This window comes from Selaginella moellendorffii, unplaced genomic scaffold, assembly GCF_000143415.4.
Source record: "Selaginella moellendorffii unplaced genomic scaffold, v1.0 SELMOscaffold_32, whole genome shotgun sequence".
Lineage (NCBI taxonomy): Eukaryota > Viridiplantae > Streptophyta > Lycopodiopsida > Selaginellales > Selaginellaceae > Selaginella > Selaginella moellendorffii.
The window spans coordinates 670671-684472 of record NW_003314293.1 but is presented as its reverse complement, the minus strand read 5'-3'; the positions used below and the strand labels follow the sequence as shown (position 1 = coordinate 684472).

The 13802-nt window shown below is 38.7% G+C and overlaps 2 protein-coding genes across 2 annotated transcripts; both read left to right on the top strand.

Annotated features, from left to right (window-relative positions):
- Nucleotides 1–1791: 1791 nt before the first annotated feature.
- Nucleotides 1792–4013, top strand: LOC9638494 (probable serine protease EDA2). The gene is made up of 12 exons (XM_024681807.1): nucleotides 1792–2044; nucleotides 2094–2222; nucleotides 2277–2432; nucleotides 2485–2664; nucleotides 2750–2875; nucleotides 2966–3016; nucleotides 3072–3143; nucleotides 3199–3356; nucleotides 3407–3501; nucleotides 3556–3630; nucleotides 3684–3758; nucleotides 3821–4013. The coding sequence occupies exons 1-12, from the start codon at nucleotides 1859–1861 to the stop codon at nucleotides 3904–3906; spliced, it is 1389 nt and encodes a 462-aa protein (XP_024537575.1). The 5' UTR covers nucleotides 1792–1858; the 3' UTR covers nucleotides 3907–4013.
- Nucleotides 4014–4080: 67 nt separating this feature from the next.
- Nucleotides 4081–5963, top strand: LOC112348714 (heat shock 70 kDa protein 12B-like). Its single transcript, XM_024681757.1, has one exon. It carries the CDS (start codon nucleotides 4236–4238, stop codon nucleotides 5934–5936), a length of 1701 nt encoding a protein of 566 aa, XP_024537525.1. The 5' UTR covers nucleotides 4081–4235; the 3' UTR covers nucleotides 5937–5963.
- Nucleotides 5964–13802: the final 7839 nt, after the last annotated feature.

The following is a 13802-nucleotide window of genomic DNA, read 5'->3' as shown; positions in this document are numbered from 1 at the left end:
TGTTGCTCGTCACTGCCACTGCCTGTTCCCTGTACACGCCAAGCCTCACACTCCCATAGCTTCCCGCGCCACATTCCACCTCGCGGCTTTCGATCTCGTAGTCATAGTTGCTGTAGCCATCCTGCAGCCTTCCCTAAGTTGAGTGGGAATAACAAGGATAGTTTGCTCGCCTTGTAACTACAAGTTCGTTTGTTTCTTTGAAATGCTGTTTAACCAGGACGCTGACGCTTGGTGGTGACGTGATCTTACGTTTTCATGGCCCGGAACAAAGCTTAGACCGGGCTGTCTGATGATCTCGGGCGGGCACATCTGTAAAAATCGCGTTGCTATAAACAAGGTCACATGAAGGTTTTAAGGAACCTATGTCAGGGGACTAATTCAGAGCCATCCTCTCCGTTTCCAGCTGAGAACAAGGTCGCCTTGTTTAAGCGGACTAATATGAAGTTCGACATGTGTCCCACTTGAAAACATATGTGGTCTCGATAAGATCCGGCTTGCGCGAGAGCCGACACAGTCGCTGTCCACGACCCACATTCCGCTGCGGCATTCGATTGAAGACATCTCTTGCCGCTGCCAAATCCGCATTCACAACGATCATCATGGTCCAGGTCACGACGTCGAGCTGCGGCATTTGATCCAGCATGACTCTTGCATGGTCAAACCGGATTTGCTGGAAAAGTGGCTATGGTTGTCGTAAACGCGACCACGCTTGGCCGCGGCATTCTTCCTATGGGAAACCGGGCCTCACAAAGATGCTTGTTTTGGGCATATGCTACGACCAACATAAATCATTGGGGAACACTGCCTTTGCCTCGTCCATGCTCCTGCACTTGCCATACAACAAGATTTGCAAGGTAAAGGATTTGCTCCTCGCAATTCTCTCATGTGCTAGCTTCCCACTTCAATGTCGCAGCATCCATCTTGGGGTAGTCTAATAATATTTTATAAATAATGTTCTGCATAACGAGTTGTTGATTATGACTAAATTGACTATGTTGACTTGTGGTATTTCAAAAGGGAACTCCAATAACAAGAAAAGTTATGTACGATTTTTATCTAATGAAAAAAATGCGTCCTGATTTACGTAGGCCGACCACGTTTCTGTAATGCGAATTGGAAACAGTACTGCACTGTTCTTTCTGTTTGACACTGAATTTCAGCAGTTGTGCAGAGTGGTGGAGCTCAACCTGGCAACAACAGTGAAAGCTCCTACTCATTGTTTTCTTCCTTTTAGTTTATTCAGGAGTAATAATTGGGGAGGTTAACAGCCTTTGCCTTACATGACCACGAATAACCTAATTTTATTTGGAAAACTATTTTGATGGCAAAAGCAATGGAGACAGTCATGGGACCCGCTTTGAATCCATAAGGAACTTTGTCCTTTTTGTTTGACACTGTGAATTTCAAGCAATTGTACAGAGTGGTCACGAGTGGTGGTGCTGAAGCTGACAACAAAACAGTGAATGTTTTTCTTGGTAAATATCTTCCATTCTTCTTTTTCATTGAGGGAACCATATGGACCCAGTACCCAGTGGTCTTATGGGTGCTCACAGACCTGAAAAACATGTATTATTGTATGGAAGTGGACTTTTGACCGGGACTTTGTTCTGGAAGTGAGCTTTTGACCGGGAACTTGTGCTGTCTCTTTTTATGCATGTTGGAGGCCCAGCACCTCTAGTGGATTTCCAGGACCAGAGAATGTCAAAGTCATGACGGTCTCTGTGGTCCGCTATAGTATGCTTAAAAGCTCAAGGCAAAGTCGGTTCTTACAGATTGAGCATTGGCTAGATATCGAGGCCGCCATTGTCTGTTCTTGAGGCAAACTTGTTCTCGATATCTTCCAGCTAGAGAAGAGAAGATGAGAGTGTTGCTTGTGTGTTTCGTTCTACTTGCAACTTCCACAAGCTTTAGCAGCGCCTTTGTGCCCGCGTCACGGCTTGGTTTCAAGCCGGAATTTCTACCAGCGGGCTCGCGGTCACCTCCAAGAGGCAAGGAGACTGTAAATTTCTTTACCAGGCAGAAGCTTGACCATTTCGCTCCAGAGGTGTGGTCATAGTTCGCATCTTTCCTCTGATTTTTCTTTCCTGTTTCAGGATCCACGAGTATTTTCTCAGAAGTATTTAGAGCTTCTCGATTTCTTTCGTCCTCGCAATGGGCCAATATTTCTAGTGATGTGTGGGGAGTCAACTTGCACAGGAAATTACGTTACCACTTACGTAGGGGTGAGTTATATTTCTTTCTATGATTATCCTAAATAATTACTACTTACGTTTCAGACTCTGGCTGAATCTTTCGGAGCTGCAATTGTTACAGTCGAGCATCGCTACTATGGCCACAGCTCACCGTTCCAGCATTTGAATCTCCACAACCTGAAGTATCTAACATCAAAACAATCTCTCTTTGATCATGCTGTGTTTATAGACTACTATCAGGCAAGTACCTCTCTTGTCAAGAAAAATATATATTTCCCCTTTTCAATGGCAGGACTTGATCAACCAGAAATATAACAAAACTGAAAAAAATCCATGGATTGTTATAGGAGGTTCATATGCGGGTGCTTTGAGCGCTTGGTTTAGGCTTAAATTTCCTCATCTTGTTGCTGGCAGCTGGGCAAGCTCGGCCGTGGTAGAGGCAATCCTAGACTACAGTGCTTACGATAAGCAGGTAAGAATAAGTTACATAGTTTCTAATATTCTTATCTTTTCTGCTGGGATGAATTCCTGTTTTTATCTATAAATTCTTTGCCTAGCTGGGAGTGTCTGTCGGACCAAAATGCAAGCAGGCACTACAAGAAATTACCAGGCTAACCGAGCAAGGTTTAGTAGAAAATGCAACGGAAATAAAATATCTATTCGGTTTCTCTCCACAGGATAATGTACGTAAGCCTGTAATCATTTTCTTTACCCAATGAAACTCAATTATCTTGACAGTTAATATTTCCATGTGTTTGTTTTCTTCTTTACAGATTACAGATGATACCCTTCTTGACTATGTAGCAAATGCTGCAGCTGGCGAAGTATGAATCATACAGTATAACGTTTATGTATAATCATGTGTTGTTTATACTCCAGATACAATATGGTAAAATAGATGGCTTATGTGATCCTTTGCTCAAAGCAGAGAAAAGCAACAGGAACCTATTGGTACGCAAACTTATATATACACATAATAGACATATGTAGAAATGCTTTATTACAGAAAACATATGCAAAGATTTTGGAAAGAATTAACAACGATACTAATGGTAACGAACGAGATAACGAGAGCTGGGATTTTCAATATTGTACCGAAGTGGGATATTTTCAAGTTGCATCCGATCGGAAGAGCAGCGTTCGTTCCTCTCGTATCAACACACAGTAAGTACGTTTAGTAAAATTTCACACTGGATTAAAGAAAAGGCTTCCAGATTTTTTATAAACTATTGTTCTGAGCAGTTTGGAAATGGAACGTTTCCAGACGTGAAAACGACCAACTTGTACTATGGTGGTCGGAACATCGCAGGTAAACCTTTGTGTTTCTTGGTACGAATGGTTCGATCAATCAAACGTTGAGCAGGTTCAAGAATTATGTTTCTGAACGGATCCCAGGACCCATGGCGCCATGCATCCAAGCAAACTTCATCAAAAGATAGTGAGCATATATTAGTTTCCATCAGGCAAGGTTATCAATTCTTTTGTGTGCAGTGCCAGCACTGGTTTTGCGCTGCCACACTTGCTCCCACTGTGTGGATCTTTCAGCACCATGTAGAGAAACTACAGGTTTTTTAATTTATACAGCAAACATTACAGTCATACCTTCTAAATTCTGTTTTCCCATGCAGCAAACACCACAAAGTGCAGGGAACTGGCTAGAGCTCACGCGTTTATACACTCCAATGTGAAAGAATGGCTCTCAATGAAACCATAACTTGTCACCTTTGCCTCCAAAACGAGTTCGTAAGTTTTTCATCTTTGGTTCTAAAACAACAGCATGTGTATTTAATCTTCCCACATTAAGCTCAAACTTTCTCAGCCGACGTGCCTACAAGCCTACACTAATCGGTGATAACGGCTTATAACAGGCTGCCAAGTTTTTATCTATCCTCTCGAACGAAATTTGATACGATTTATATCTTGTTTTTGGCCAACACAAAAGTTAAGTTTCCCAGCCGAGTGTGACTGCAAGTTCGCAAGAAGGAGCTAACTTATAAGCAGTGCTATCCTTTTCTCTTGCGTCCAAAGTTCCCTACAATCGCGATGAGCACTCCAAAATACGTCGTGGGTCTCGACTTCGGCACTACTTTCTCCGGATTCGCCTTTGCTCACAGGTCCAATCCATCCGACATCCACTCCTTCTACGAATGGCCCAGCCAGAGAGAAGTCGGAGCGAAGCCGTATTGCAAGACGCAAACCAGCTTGCTCTACTCAACCTCCTGGCCATCGCCTTCGTCCGCTCCATCTCTCGAGCTCCAGCACTGGGGACACGACGCCGAGCGTCACAACTCGGGCAGCATCTTCGTCACCAAGTTTAAGCTGCATCTAGCTCCGGCACAACCTTCTTCTTCTCCTCCTCTTCCTCCATGGTTTCTTCTTCATCGTGGTCTCAGCGTGGAGAAAGTAACAGTCGATTATCTCCGTTGCATCTCTTCCTTTGCCAAGCTCCAGCTCAAAGAACTCTATAAGAACTTCTTCCGTGAGGAAGAAGTCCAGTGGTGCCTCACGGTTCCGGCCCTGTGGGACGACGCTGCCAAACAAAATATGCGTACCTTTGCCGAGGCAGCAGGGATCAGCAGCGCTGACTTTCCCGTCAAGATCATCCTCGAGCCGGAAGCCGCGTCCTTCTACTGCCAGACAAAGCTCATAGACTCGCTCAAGTTCAAGAGAAACGATACTTTCCTGGTTGCCGACGTCGGTGGTGGAACCATCGACACTGTCGTCCACACCCGAGCGTTCCAAAACGGTGTCAAGGTCCGCGAGACTAGCGCTTGCTCGGGTGCCATAGGTGGCGCAACGTTCGTGGACGAGAACATGATGAGCTTCCTCGCGGAGAAGATTGGATGCCTGCCGGAGTTTGTAAAGCTCGCCAAGAATCGAATGCAGCTCATGAAATGGTGGTTCCAAGTCAAGTGCTCCTTCGATGGCTCACCGGACTTTGTTAGCACCTGGACCATCCCCGGCAAGCTCTCCAAAGCGTGGAGGAAGCACGACGAAAAGCTTGGAGTGGAACGAGACTATGGCGAGTACGATGAGCTCAAGTTTAACGCCACCGATATCAAGGCCGTGTTTGATCCCGAGGTCGACAAGATCGTCCATCTCATCTCGCAGCAGCTGGACGGGAGCTCGGACAAGGTGAGATACATCTTCCTCGTCGGTGGATTCGCGAACAACCCCTACCTTGTCACGCGAGTCAGGGAGGCGTTCAAAGAGAGAGTCGCGAAGGTTTTCGTGCCTCCAAATCCTGGAAGCGCCATCTGCAATGGAGCTGTGATGCTGGGCTTTGACGATCGCCTCGTCCTGTCGAGGATCTCTAGGAGGACTTACGGCATGAGCTCCATTCGTCCTTTCGAGGTCGGAGATCCTCTCCAGTATATGCTCGTGGACGAAGATGGCCACCTGTGCTGTGAAAATAATTTCCTTGTTTCCGTCCGGAAGAACCAGCCGGTTCCTCAAGACTCCAAGGTCGAGACGATCGTTTCTCCAGTCGGGAGCAAGCAGGAGAAGGTCAGGCTGGAGCTCTACACCTCGATCAAAGATCATCCCAGGTTTGTGACCGAGGTGGGCAGCACACTGGAGGAGAGCTTCGGGATCGATGTGTCGAGTGGCGTGGAGCTGGGACGAGGGCGGGCGGTGCTAGTGAGTATGTTCTTTGGGAGGTCCATGATCGAGGTGACTGCTCGCCGTCTCAACTTTGGCAACCGTGAAGAGGAGAGGGTCTATTCCGTGGAGTTTTCCCCTTGAATCAAGCTACAAGTAGAGCTTTTCTGAGATCACTGTATCTAGAATACCTTGAGAAATGCAATAGAAGGCTCGCGGAACAGGCATACATCTTGCATCCTCCACATGTCCCCTGCGATCGCTCGCGCGGTGCGCAGAGGGCATGTGGAAGAGGCCAGAGCTATGCCTCCTGCATTTAGGAAGAACCCTAAACCCTAAACGGCGCTTGGATATTCTCTTATATGTATTTGAATGTTTAAAACCATAATTATTTTAATAAAACCTGCCATGAAAGTAAATCACAAAGGTGAGTGAAGCTGTACATTTTTTGGATTACTTATAAATTTGAATACAAATATTCATTGGGTGGCATAAAAAACAACTGATGGAAAAGTTATTAATTAATATTTACTTATATTATTTATATTATAATTTTGAGTAAAATTTATTTAGAATCTTTCAAACATATGGAGTTTATATATATATATATATATATATATATATATATATATATATATATATATATATATATATATATATAGATATATATATTCCCAAAAGAATGTTTGGATTTGTGTTTTTTATTTAGATTTAACTTTTGTATTATCTAAATCTCCTTTATTCCTATAGCTTTTCTTTTCTTTTCTTTTGTTTTTTTATTTTCTTTTTGCTCATCTTTATGGAAAAATAGCATATTGCTCCTTTGTAGCAACCTTTTTCTCCTTCTTTAACTCTAGAATAGCAATTAATGCAATTTTTTGATGCTATGCAAATCAAACTCAATGAATGGTAGTATTTATAACATGTGGTGCAATTCCTTTTATTTTTGCTGCATATATAATTGGATTTTTTTAATGGGAATCTTAAGGATAATGTGTACTATTGGTTCAATCACTTTGTAATGATTGACAACTATCATTTTTGGGATAATATCTAGTGTCTATGCAAGTTTCCCACATATTTAAGGGATAGTATTGCAATGGTATAATAGTTTGAATGTAATTATTTATGCAAATTAGAGCTTTTTCCTGAACGTTTTCAAGTGTGCATTTGGATATGCTGACAACTGTGATAATGCCTTTTACCAATTGCATTGTCTTTGTTAAGGGCCACTCAAGTTACTTATGCAATTTAATGTTCACTTTTAAAGTCTCTTATTTCATGCAAAGCCAAATATGTTAAAACATATCAAGTTGAATATGTTATGGTTAACATTTTATCAAGATTTTGTAATGCACCTACCCTAACTATCTTTAACAATATTCTTCAACTAACACAATACTATAAAAACATCACTTTTCAACTCCATTTTCTGGAGGAAATTTTTTTGTTCTAATAGAGGTTAATGGTATTGTTGCCCATGTTTAAGGGTAAGAATATGGTTGTAGCTATGATGTTTGCTCCTACGTTAGCTAAACAATATTAACATTGTTAGCATTTCCTTGATTAACATCCTTTATTTTTTAGATGGAAGCATTGGCATCAACAACATTTTATTGGTGCTACTATAGTGGAAAGTTTTTGTGAGATTCTTCCAAAAAATAAAGAGTCATATAAGTAGTGAAGGGACCTTAAATGAATAAATTTGGCATTAGTTCATCTAGTGTTTATTTTTCAAACTCAGTTTTATAACAAAAGATCCTTAGTTATTTTTTTTGTGTTAGTCAATACAGGTTAAGTGCAATTCCCATAAGCTATAATACTAAGTTTTAAGATCAATATTTAATAAGCATTCTTCCATTGGTTCTTCTATTGGTTCAAGTGAGACAATAAAGAGACTACAACTCTCATTATTGTCCATTTATAAAGTAAAATAAATGATTTAGTGCTAGTTTATTTTCCCAATTTATGGTATGTGTTTTGTTTAAGAGGCTCTTTGCTCAAGGAAAGGGACTATATCAAATATTGTGGTAAGTTGAACCACAAGTTTATAAAGGTTAATATGACATTCAACAACTTAGTTGCACTATCTATAAATTCACCAGTGCTTCTTCCTCATGTTTTTTCAAATCTCAACCTATCAACAAAAGAACCCTAATTACCTTTCATTTTTCTGAGAGGAGGGATGATGTGAAGTTAAAGCTTTATGAATGGTAGTAATTACAACACTTGACAACAAATATCTCTAAACTGTTAACCTTAACAAGCTTAATAAATATTGATTGATCAGCACCAATTTTATTAACAATGATCTTGGAAGACGTGAAGAGTACAACTTTGAGACTCAAGAATCCAACATTGAATAAAATCACAAGCATGACACTCAAGAATTCAAGAAATTATAACACAAAATTCAAGACTCCAATAAAAAGGCAAATCGACTTAAAAAAATTTTAAGAAATAAAGCTCAAGATCCAAACTCAAGAAATCAACTCAAAGAAAATTTCAACAATCAAACAAAAGAAAATAACTCCAAGAAGAATCAAGCTTGAAAACTCAACTCAAATAAAATTTTCAAACTCCAAGTTCAAGAAATCAAGAAAAGACACTATTATAATCAATAATCATCACAATCCACTAAGATTCAACAACAAATGTATACAAGATCAAGAGAAAACAAGGTCCAACAAGAAAACAACATCAATAAAGAGAAAATTCAAGCTAGAGAATTGAACTCAAACCACTTAACATATAGTCAAATTTGATGAAATGGTGAAATCCTTAACCCTAATGCCTTCGACTACAATATTTCACACTGAGATCAAGAAAACAAAATGGGAAAACAGGGCACATAAGCATGCAGCATCACCAAGAAGTTTATCTTCTATCCCAAGGTAGTCAGCATAATCAAGGTGAGTCTCCTCTCACCTTGCAATCCTACTTGAAAGAGGATTGAAGAGCTCAACACTTGGCTACATGAAGTTGGGCTTTATGAATTCTCCAAAATCATGGAAAAGTAGTATGAGATCAATATTGCTAAGAAGATTCTTCCAGCATAAAATGAAGACTTCATGCACACCAACAACTACAAATTTGTCTTAAGCACTAAATACTTCACATGGGCATTCAAACTTCCCACTGGTGGAGAGCAAGTGATATCAATTCCCACGAAGGGGATTCTATTGAAGTGTATCAAGGTACTTAAGAACTATAATAGTGGAAATTCTCTATAAATGATCAAAGCCAAGCTGCAACTCAAGTTTTTAATCTCGACACTAGAGATGTGGAAGTCCATGACTTTCACCGGCAAAGCAATTGTAATTCTCTACAGTGACTTGTAGTGGAAGATACAAGTCGAAATTGCAAACTACCTTCGTGATAAGCTCATCAAGGAACTCCATGTCACAATGACAATGATCCAAGATGGCCTCAAATGTGAAACACTTGCACTTCCCTACATTGCAACACTCATACACATGATACCACCATTCCACTACAAATCAAAGAGATAACAACATATGATAGCAACAAAAAACCGAGCAAATCCACAAACACAAAGACACCACAAATATGAAGAAAAAGGGAATGCACTTCAAAAAGACAAGAAGATTTCATCCTCCTCTATGATGATGGCAAAGGAGATAAAGATAATGAAAGCAAGTTAGAAGAAGATCTAGAAGAGTCGTCATCACCAACATTAACTCCACCAACAAAGAGATAAAGAGCATCAATTGAGATAATACCACCCACACACAATGCCAAGGCAACATCTACATGCAAGAGCAGAAAAGCTGTTCAGGAAACAACCAACAACAAAGATCATGAAGCACAAGGCAAGGAAATTCAAGAGAAGACTTAGGAACAAGATCCTAAACACATAACCACCTTGCTAGATGATGCCAAGAATGAGATGAATGCCAAGAAGGAGGTTCCAAACTTATAATCATCACAGCCAGAGGAGTGTAACATCAACACAACCCAACAGGAGCAGCCTCTAGCATCTCCACTGAACACAGCAACACCACCAAATCAGCTCTCGACACTAACATCAATAACATGCCACATCACCGCAAACACCACAGTCGAGAGCATCTTGAGTAGGAGTGACACTATAAGCCTGATATTCTATACTGGATCTTAAGCTAAACATTTCTCTAGTTTGTGGACAAAATACAACATCTCCAGCCTATCTCACAAATGCTTGATGCTAGCAGATTTTGCGAGTCTTTCTCACATCTATCCAATGGGTGTTTTCATGTGAGACAGAGTCCAAGCTATGATCAATGCCATTGTCTACCAGCCCCTCGATGCAAAGCTCATAAAAATCCAGAGCAATATTCTCTAGCTCAAGAGGAGCATTCAAGATACAGCTTTCTAGGTATCTATATATGCCACATAACAAGGAACTCTCCAAGGAGAATGTAGAGTTTTGCAATGAGATTTGAAAGCTCAAAGCAAAGTAGGCACCCATTATCATGGATGATAACAACAAGAGTGATCACAATAACAACTATGACAAGTTTTAACAGAAGCTCAACAAGTTCAAGAATGAGCTCTCTAGAGTTGCAATAGCAACAAAACACTTTGATGCCATGGAGCAGTGAGAGCTTTGAGATGAAGCTCAACTCAATCATGGGAGAAAAGTGGAGTATAGGAAATCAACCTTGCATTTAGAAGTATCATCCTGAGTCTTAAGACTTAAACCTTCAGACTTAGGAATAGGAAGAAGTGGTGATTACCATCATGTAGGACTAATTAAGGGGGTGAGTTAACACTCAAACTCCATCCTTATCTCTATTGTACTCTAATCTTCTATTAATGCACATCCATTTGCTCATTCTAGTAATGCCAAATTTATCCTCACTCACAACCACACACATGAGCCTTCTTGGGGATCAAAGGTCTCAAGTTAATTCTTAACTTAATTGTGTGTTTGGAGGCTTGTGACTAAGGTGGGAATTGACAGCAGCAACACACAATTATAGTAACATGTGTAAGTAATGACATAAATAAAGCCCTCTATTTTTCTTGCAACGATAGCAATAACATCTTCAACAAGTTCTCTCTCGCGTCTGCACATAGTCGTTCAGCCAATTTTCCCTTGACCGGCATGCTTCTTCTATTATGGCATGATTTAGAATTAATGAACATATATAGGTTTATCAATAGAGATTTTCCAAAAGGGGAAATTTAGAGAAGTTGATTGGAGTGGACCATGCACTATCATTAGACAGGTGCTCAAGAACACTCCCACTCTTAGAGGTTGCACCAAATATAGTCTAGAATGAGATTTAATCAAGCCAGCTTGTTGCCAAAGGGAGATATTAGTGAAATAGAGTCTAGATTATGAAGAAGTCTTACAAAAAGAAGACTAATAATGAGCAACTAAACACAATCATTGTCAAGAGTATTAATAATATAGAACCAAATGATTGCAAAACTAGAGTATCAGATTTCTAACACATATTGTCACCTTCTACTAAGGAGAACTCATCCTTGACTCTTCCAAGCTAGTGGCTTTCTCAAGAACTTGCTAGTTTACTCACAATAGTCCATGCATATAACTTGACGATCCTTGGTTGAAGTATAAAAAGGCACTATAAAGAGTGCACATTAGAGATTTTGGATTCCTCCAGGTCAAATATGGCTAAATGGAGGTCACCAAATGTATACTAGAATATCCTATAATATATATAGTAGTATATTCCAAGGGTTTGTCATAGTTAAAGCAAGGTGGAGTGGAGTGAATTTATAGAGATTATTTTTAGTATCAAGCACAATTTCCTCACAAAGTGAGTAAAGAGGGGGATAAATGTCATAGTGCAATTATGGAGTACATAAGTTGTGTTAGCTGTTCTTTTGTTTTTGATTACTTTGTGCATATCATATTAATAATGACAAAATATAAACATTGTTGAATATCTATATGTTATATATAATGAGTGTGGAAGACAATATTAACTAAACTGAGTGAGCTCAAACATCTTATCTCATGTTTTATTGATATTTTAAGTCAAATAACTTGTTCTATATTATATATTCCTTCTTATTTTCATTTGTATCCTTGTTTATATTCATGGAAAGAAAACATTTTTACTCTACAATTTTACTTTTTATTTTTGCATTAGTTTTAATATATCTAGTGAAGAGTGCAACATTTAAAGTATTATAATAAATATAAGGTTATAATTACATATTTTCATAGAATTTATAAAGATGATTTCGATATAAACACTTATATTTGTCTAAGTACTAGAAAATTTCTATCACCTTCATCAAATTCTTTATCTTCTCCTAAGTTACCACCTCCTAGTTTTAAATATTTTAAAAATTAATAAATAAATATATTTATATTTTATTTTGCATATTAATAATCTGCTTTACTTCCACATTTGGTTATGTTTCTTCTTGTTTGGGTTGGCTTCCAATTTATTGTATTGCTTCCTGTTTTATGTTTAGCTTAGGTTTATGCATAAACTCTATTACATCTTGGTGGAGTACCGACATTATGTTAGACCACATATATGCTCAAATTATACCTTTGCTAATATAATCAATGTTAAGTATAGCAACAAGCTCACAACTACAAAGATGACACACTAGTGATTGGTCACACTTTCTAGGGCTCGTTCAATTCTCTTATCTTTCTTTTAACATTTATAAGACTCTACGTAAGATTCATTTTTTATAAGCATAATTTTCAACTTACAAAAATGATAAATTAGGTGGATTCTTACCCTATTGCCAACTTCATTTAATATGCTATTATACTGATTTTTCTAAGAACTAGAATACCTTAGAGACAACTTATATTTTTCCCATTAAATAAGGCATTTTTTGCCTATACTTGCATTGTTGCCTTTGCCTACAAAATAGTGACAAACAAATAGAGACAAGAATGTAAGAAATAAAAGAAGAAGAAAAAAAAAAGAAAAAAAAATAGAAGAGAACTCAACCTCAAACAATTAGAGACAAGAATGTAGGAAATAAAAGAAGAAGAAAAATGAGAAGAGAATAGAAGAGAACTCAATTTCAAGCCTATAAGCTTCTGAATTTGGATTTCTCAAGAAGTCACTTAGCTTAATACTATTCAAATACAAAGACACTTAACCTCAAATATCCTAAGATTTTTAATCAATTGGAAAAGGGGTGCATTCTTATTCATGAGCCCTTTCCCTTTATATTTGAATCAATATAGATTGTCTCTCAAGTCGTTCTTTTTAATTGCTTATAAAACCCCAAAAGCATGAATAAAGATAAACACATATCACTTTCTCAACTCTATTTTGCACAAATAATCATAAACAGGAGAAAAGATAATTACTTCAAAGCAAATGCATATAATAGTGAGTTTTCTAGCATGTCTAAATATTATATTCATTCCTAATTGTTTCTCGCTTGTTTATGACAAGTGTTGCTTAGGTTGAGTCTAGCTTCTTTGGATGTTTAAGCTTAAACGTAACTTCATTTTGCCTAAAGTTTCTTTTTTTGCTCTGCCTAAGATGATATACAAGATAAAACATTACTTCTTCATCACTCCCCATGACAAAGTTACTACCTGTCCTTAGGCAATTAGATTCTCTAAATCCTACTCTAATTTGTTAAGCTTGGTCTTTATAGTGACAAGCTCAACACTTCAACATAGATTGTTAAATTCCTAACGTATGATCTAATTTTCCTGGTTGGACATAGTGATGCACTACTCTTGGTGACTGATACGCTACTCTTGGTGTCTGATGCACTTTACATTGGTGGATGTGGAAGCTAGAATTGCACTCTTGAGTTCTTAGATTATGTAGCACTAATGATTTTGCTTGCCTATGATTTCATCCACTTTCTTAGTGATTATCTTGAAGTAGCTCAAGACTTGCACATGGTATTTTGTTGTTTCTTTGTCTTCTACCGGCTGCATTAGCTTGTCGATTGATTGATTGCCTCCTCTTTTGATGTGTTGAGCAAACTCTTTCATCTATTGGCTCACTCAACTAACTCGTGGTCCTGTGAGTGAAG

Bases quoted from the DNA above. Each gene is read 5' to 3' on its own strand.
- LOC9638494 (XM_024681807.1), top strand. From the start codon at position 1,859: ATGAGAGTGTTGCTTGTGTGTTTCGTTCTACTTGCAACTTCCACAAGC. The intron at 3,502-3,555 runs GTAAACCTTTGT...AACGTTGAGCAG, and splicing joins TGGTGGTCGGAACATCGCAG to GTTCAAGAATTATGTTTCTG. The intron at 3,631-3,683 runs GTGAGCATATAT...TTTTGTGTGCAG, and splicing joins GCAAACTTCATCAAAAGATA to TGCCAGCACTGGTTTTGCGC.
- LOC112348714 (XM_024681757.1), top strand. From the start codon at position 4,236: ATGAGCACTCCAAAATACGTCGTGGGTCTCGACTTCGGCACTACTTTC.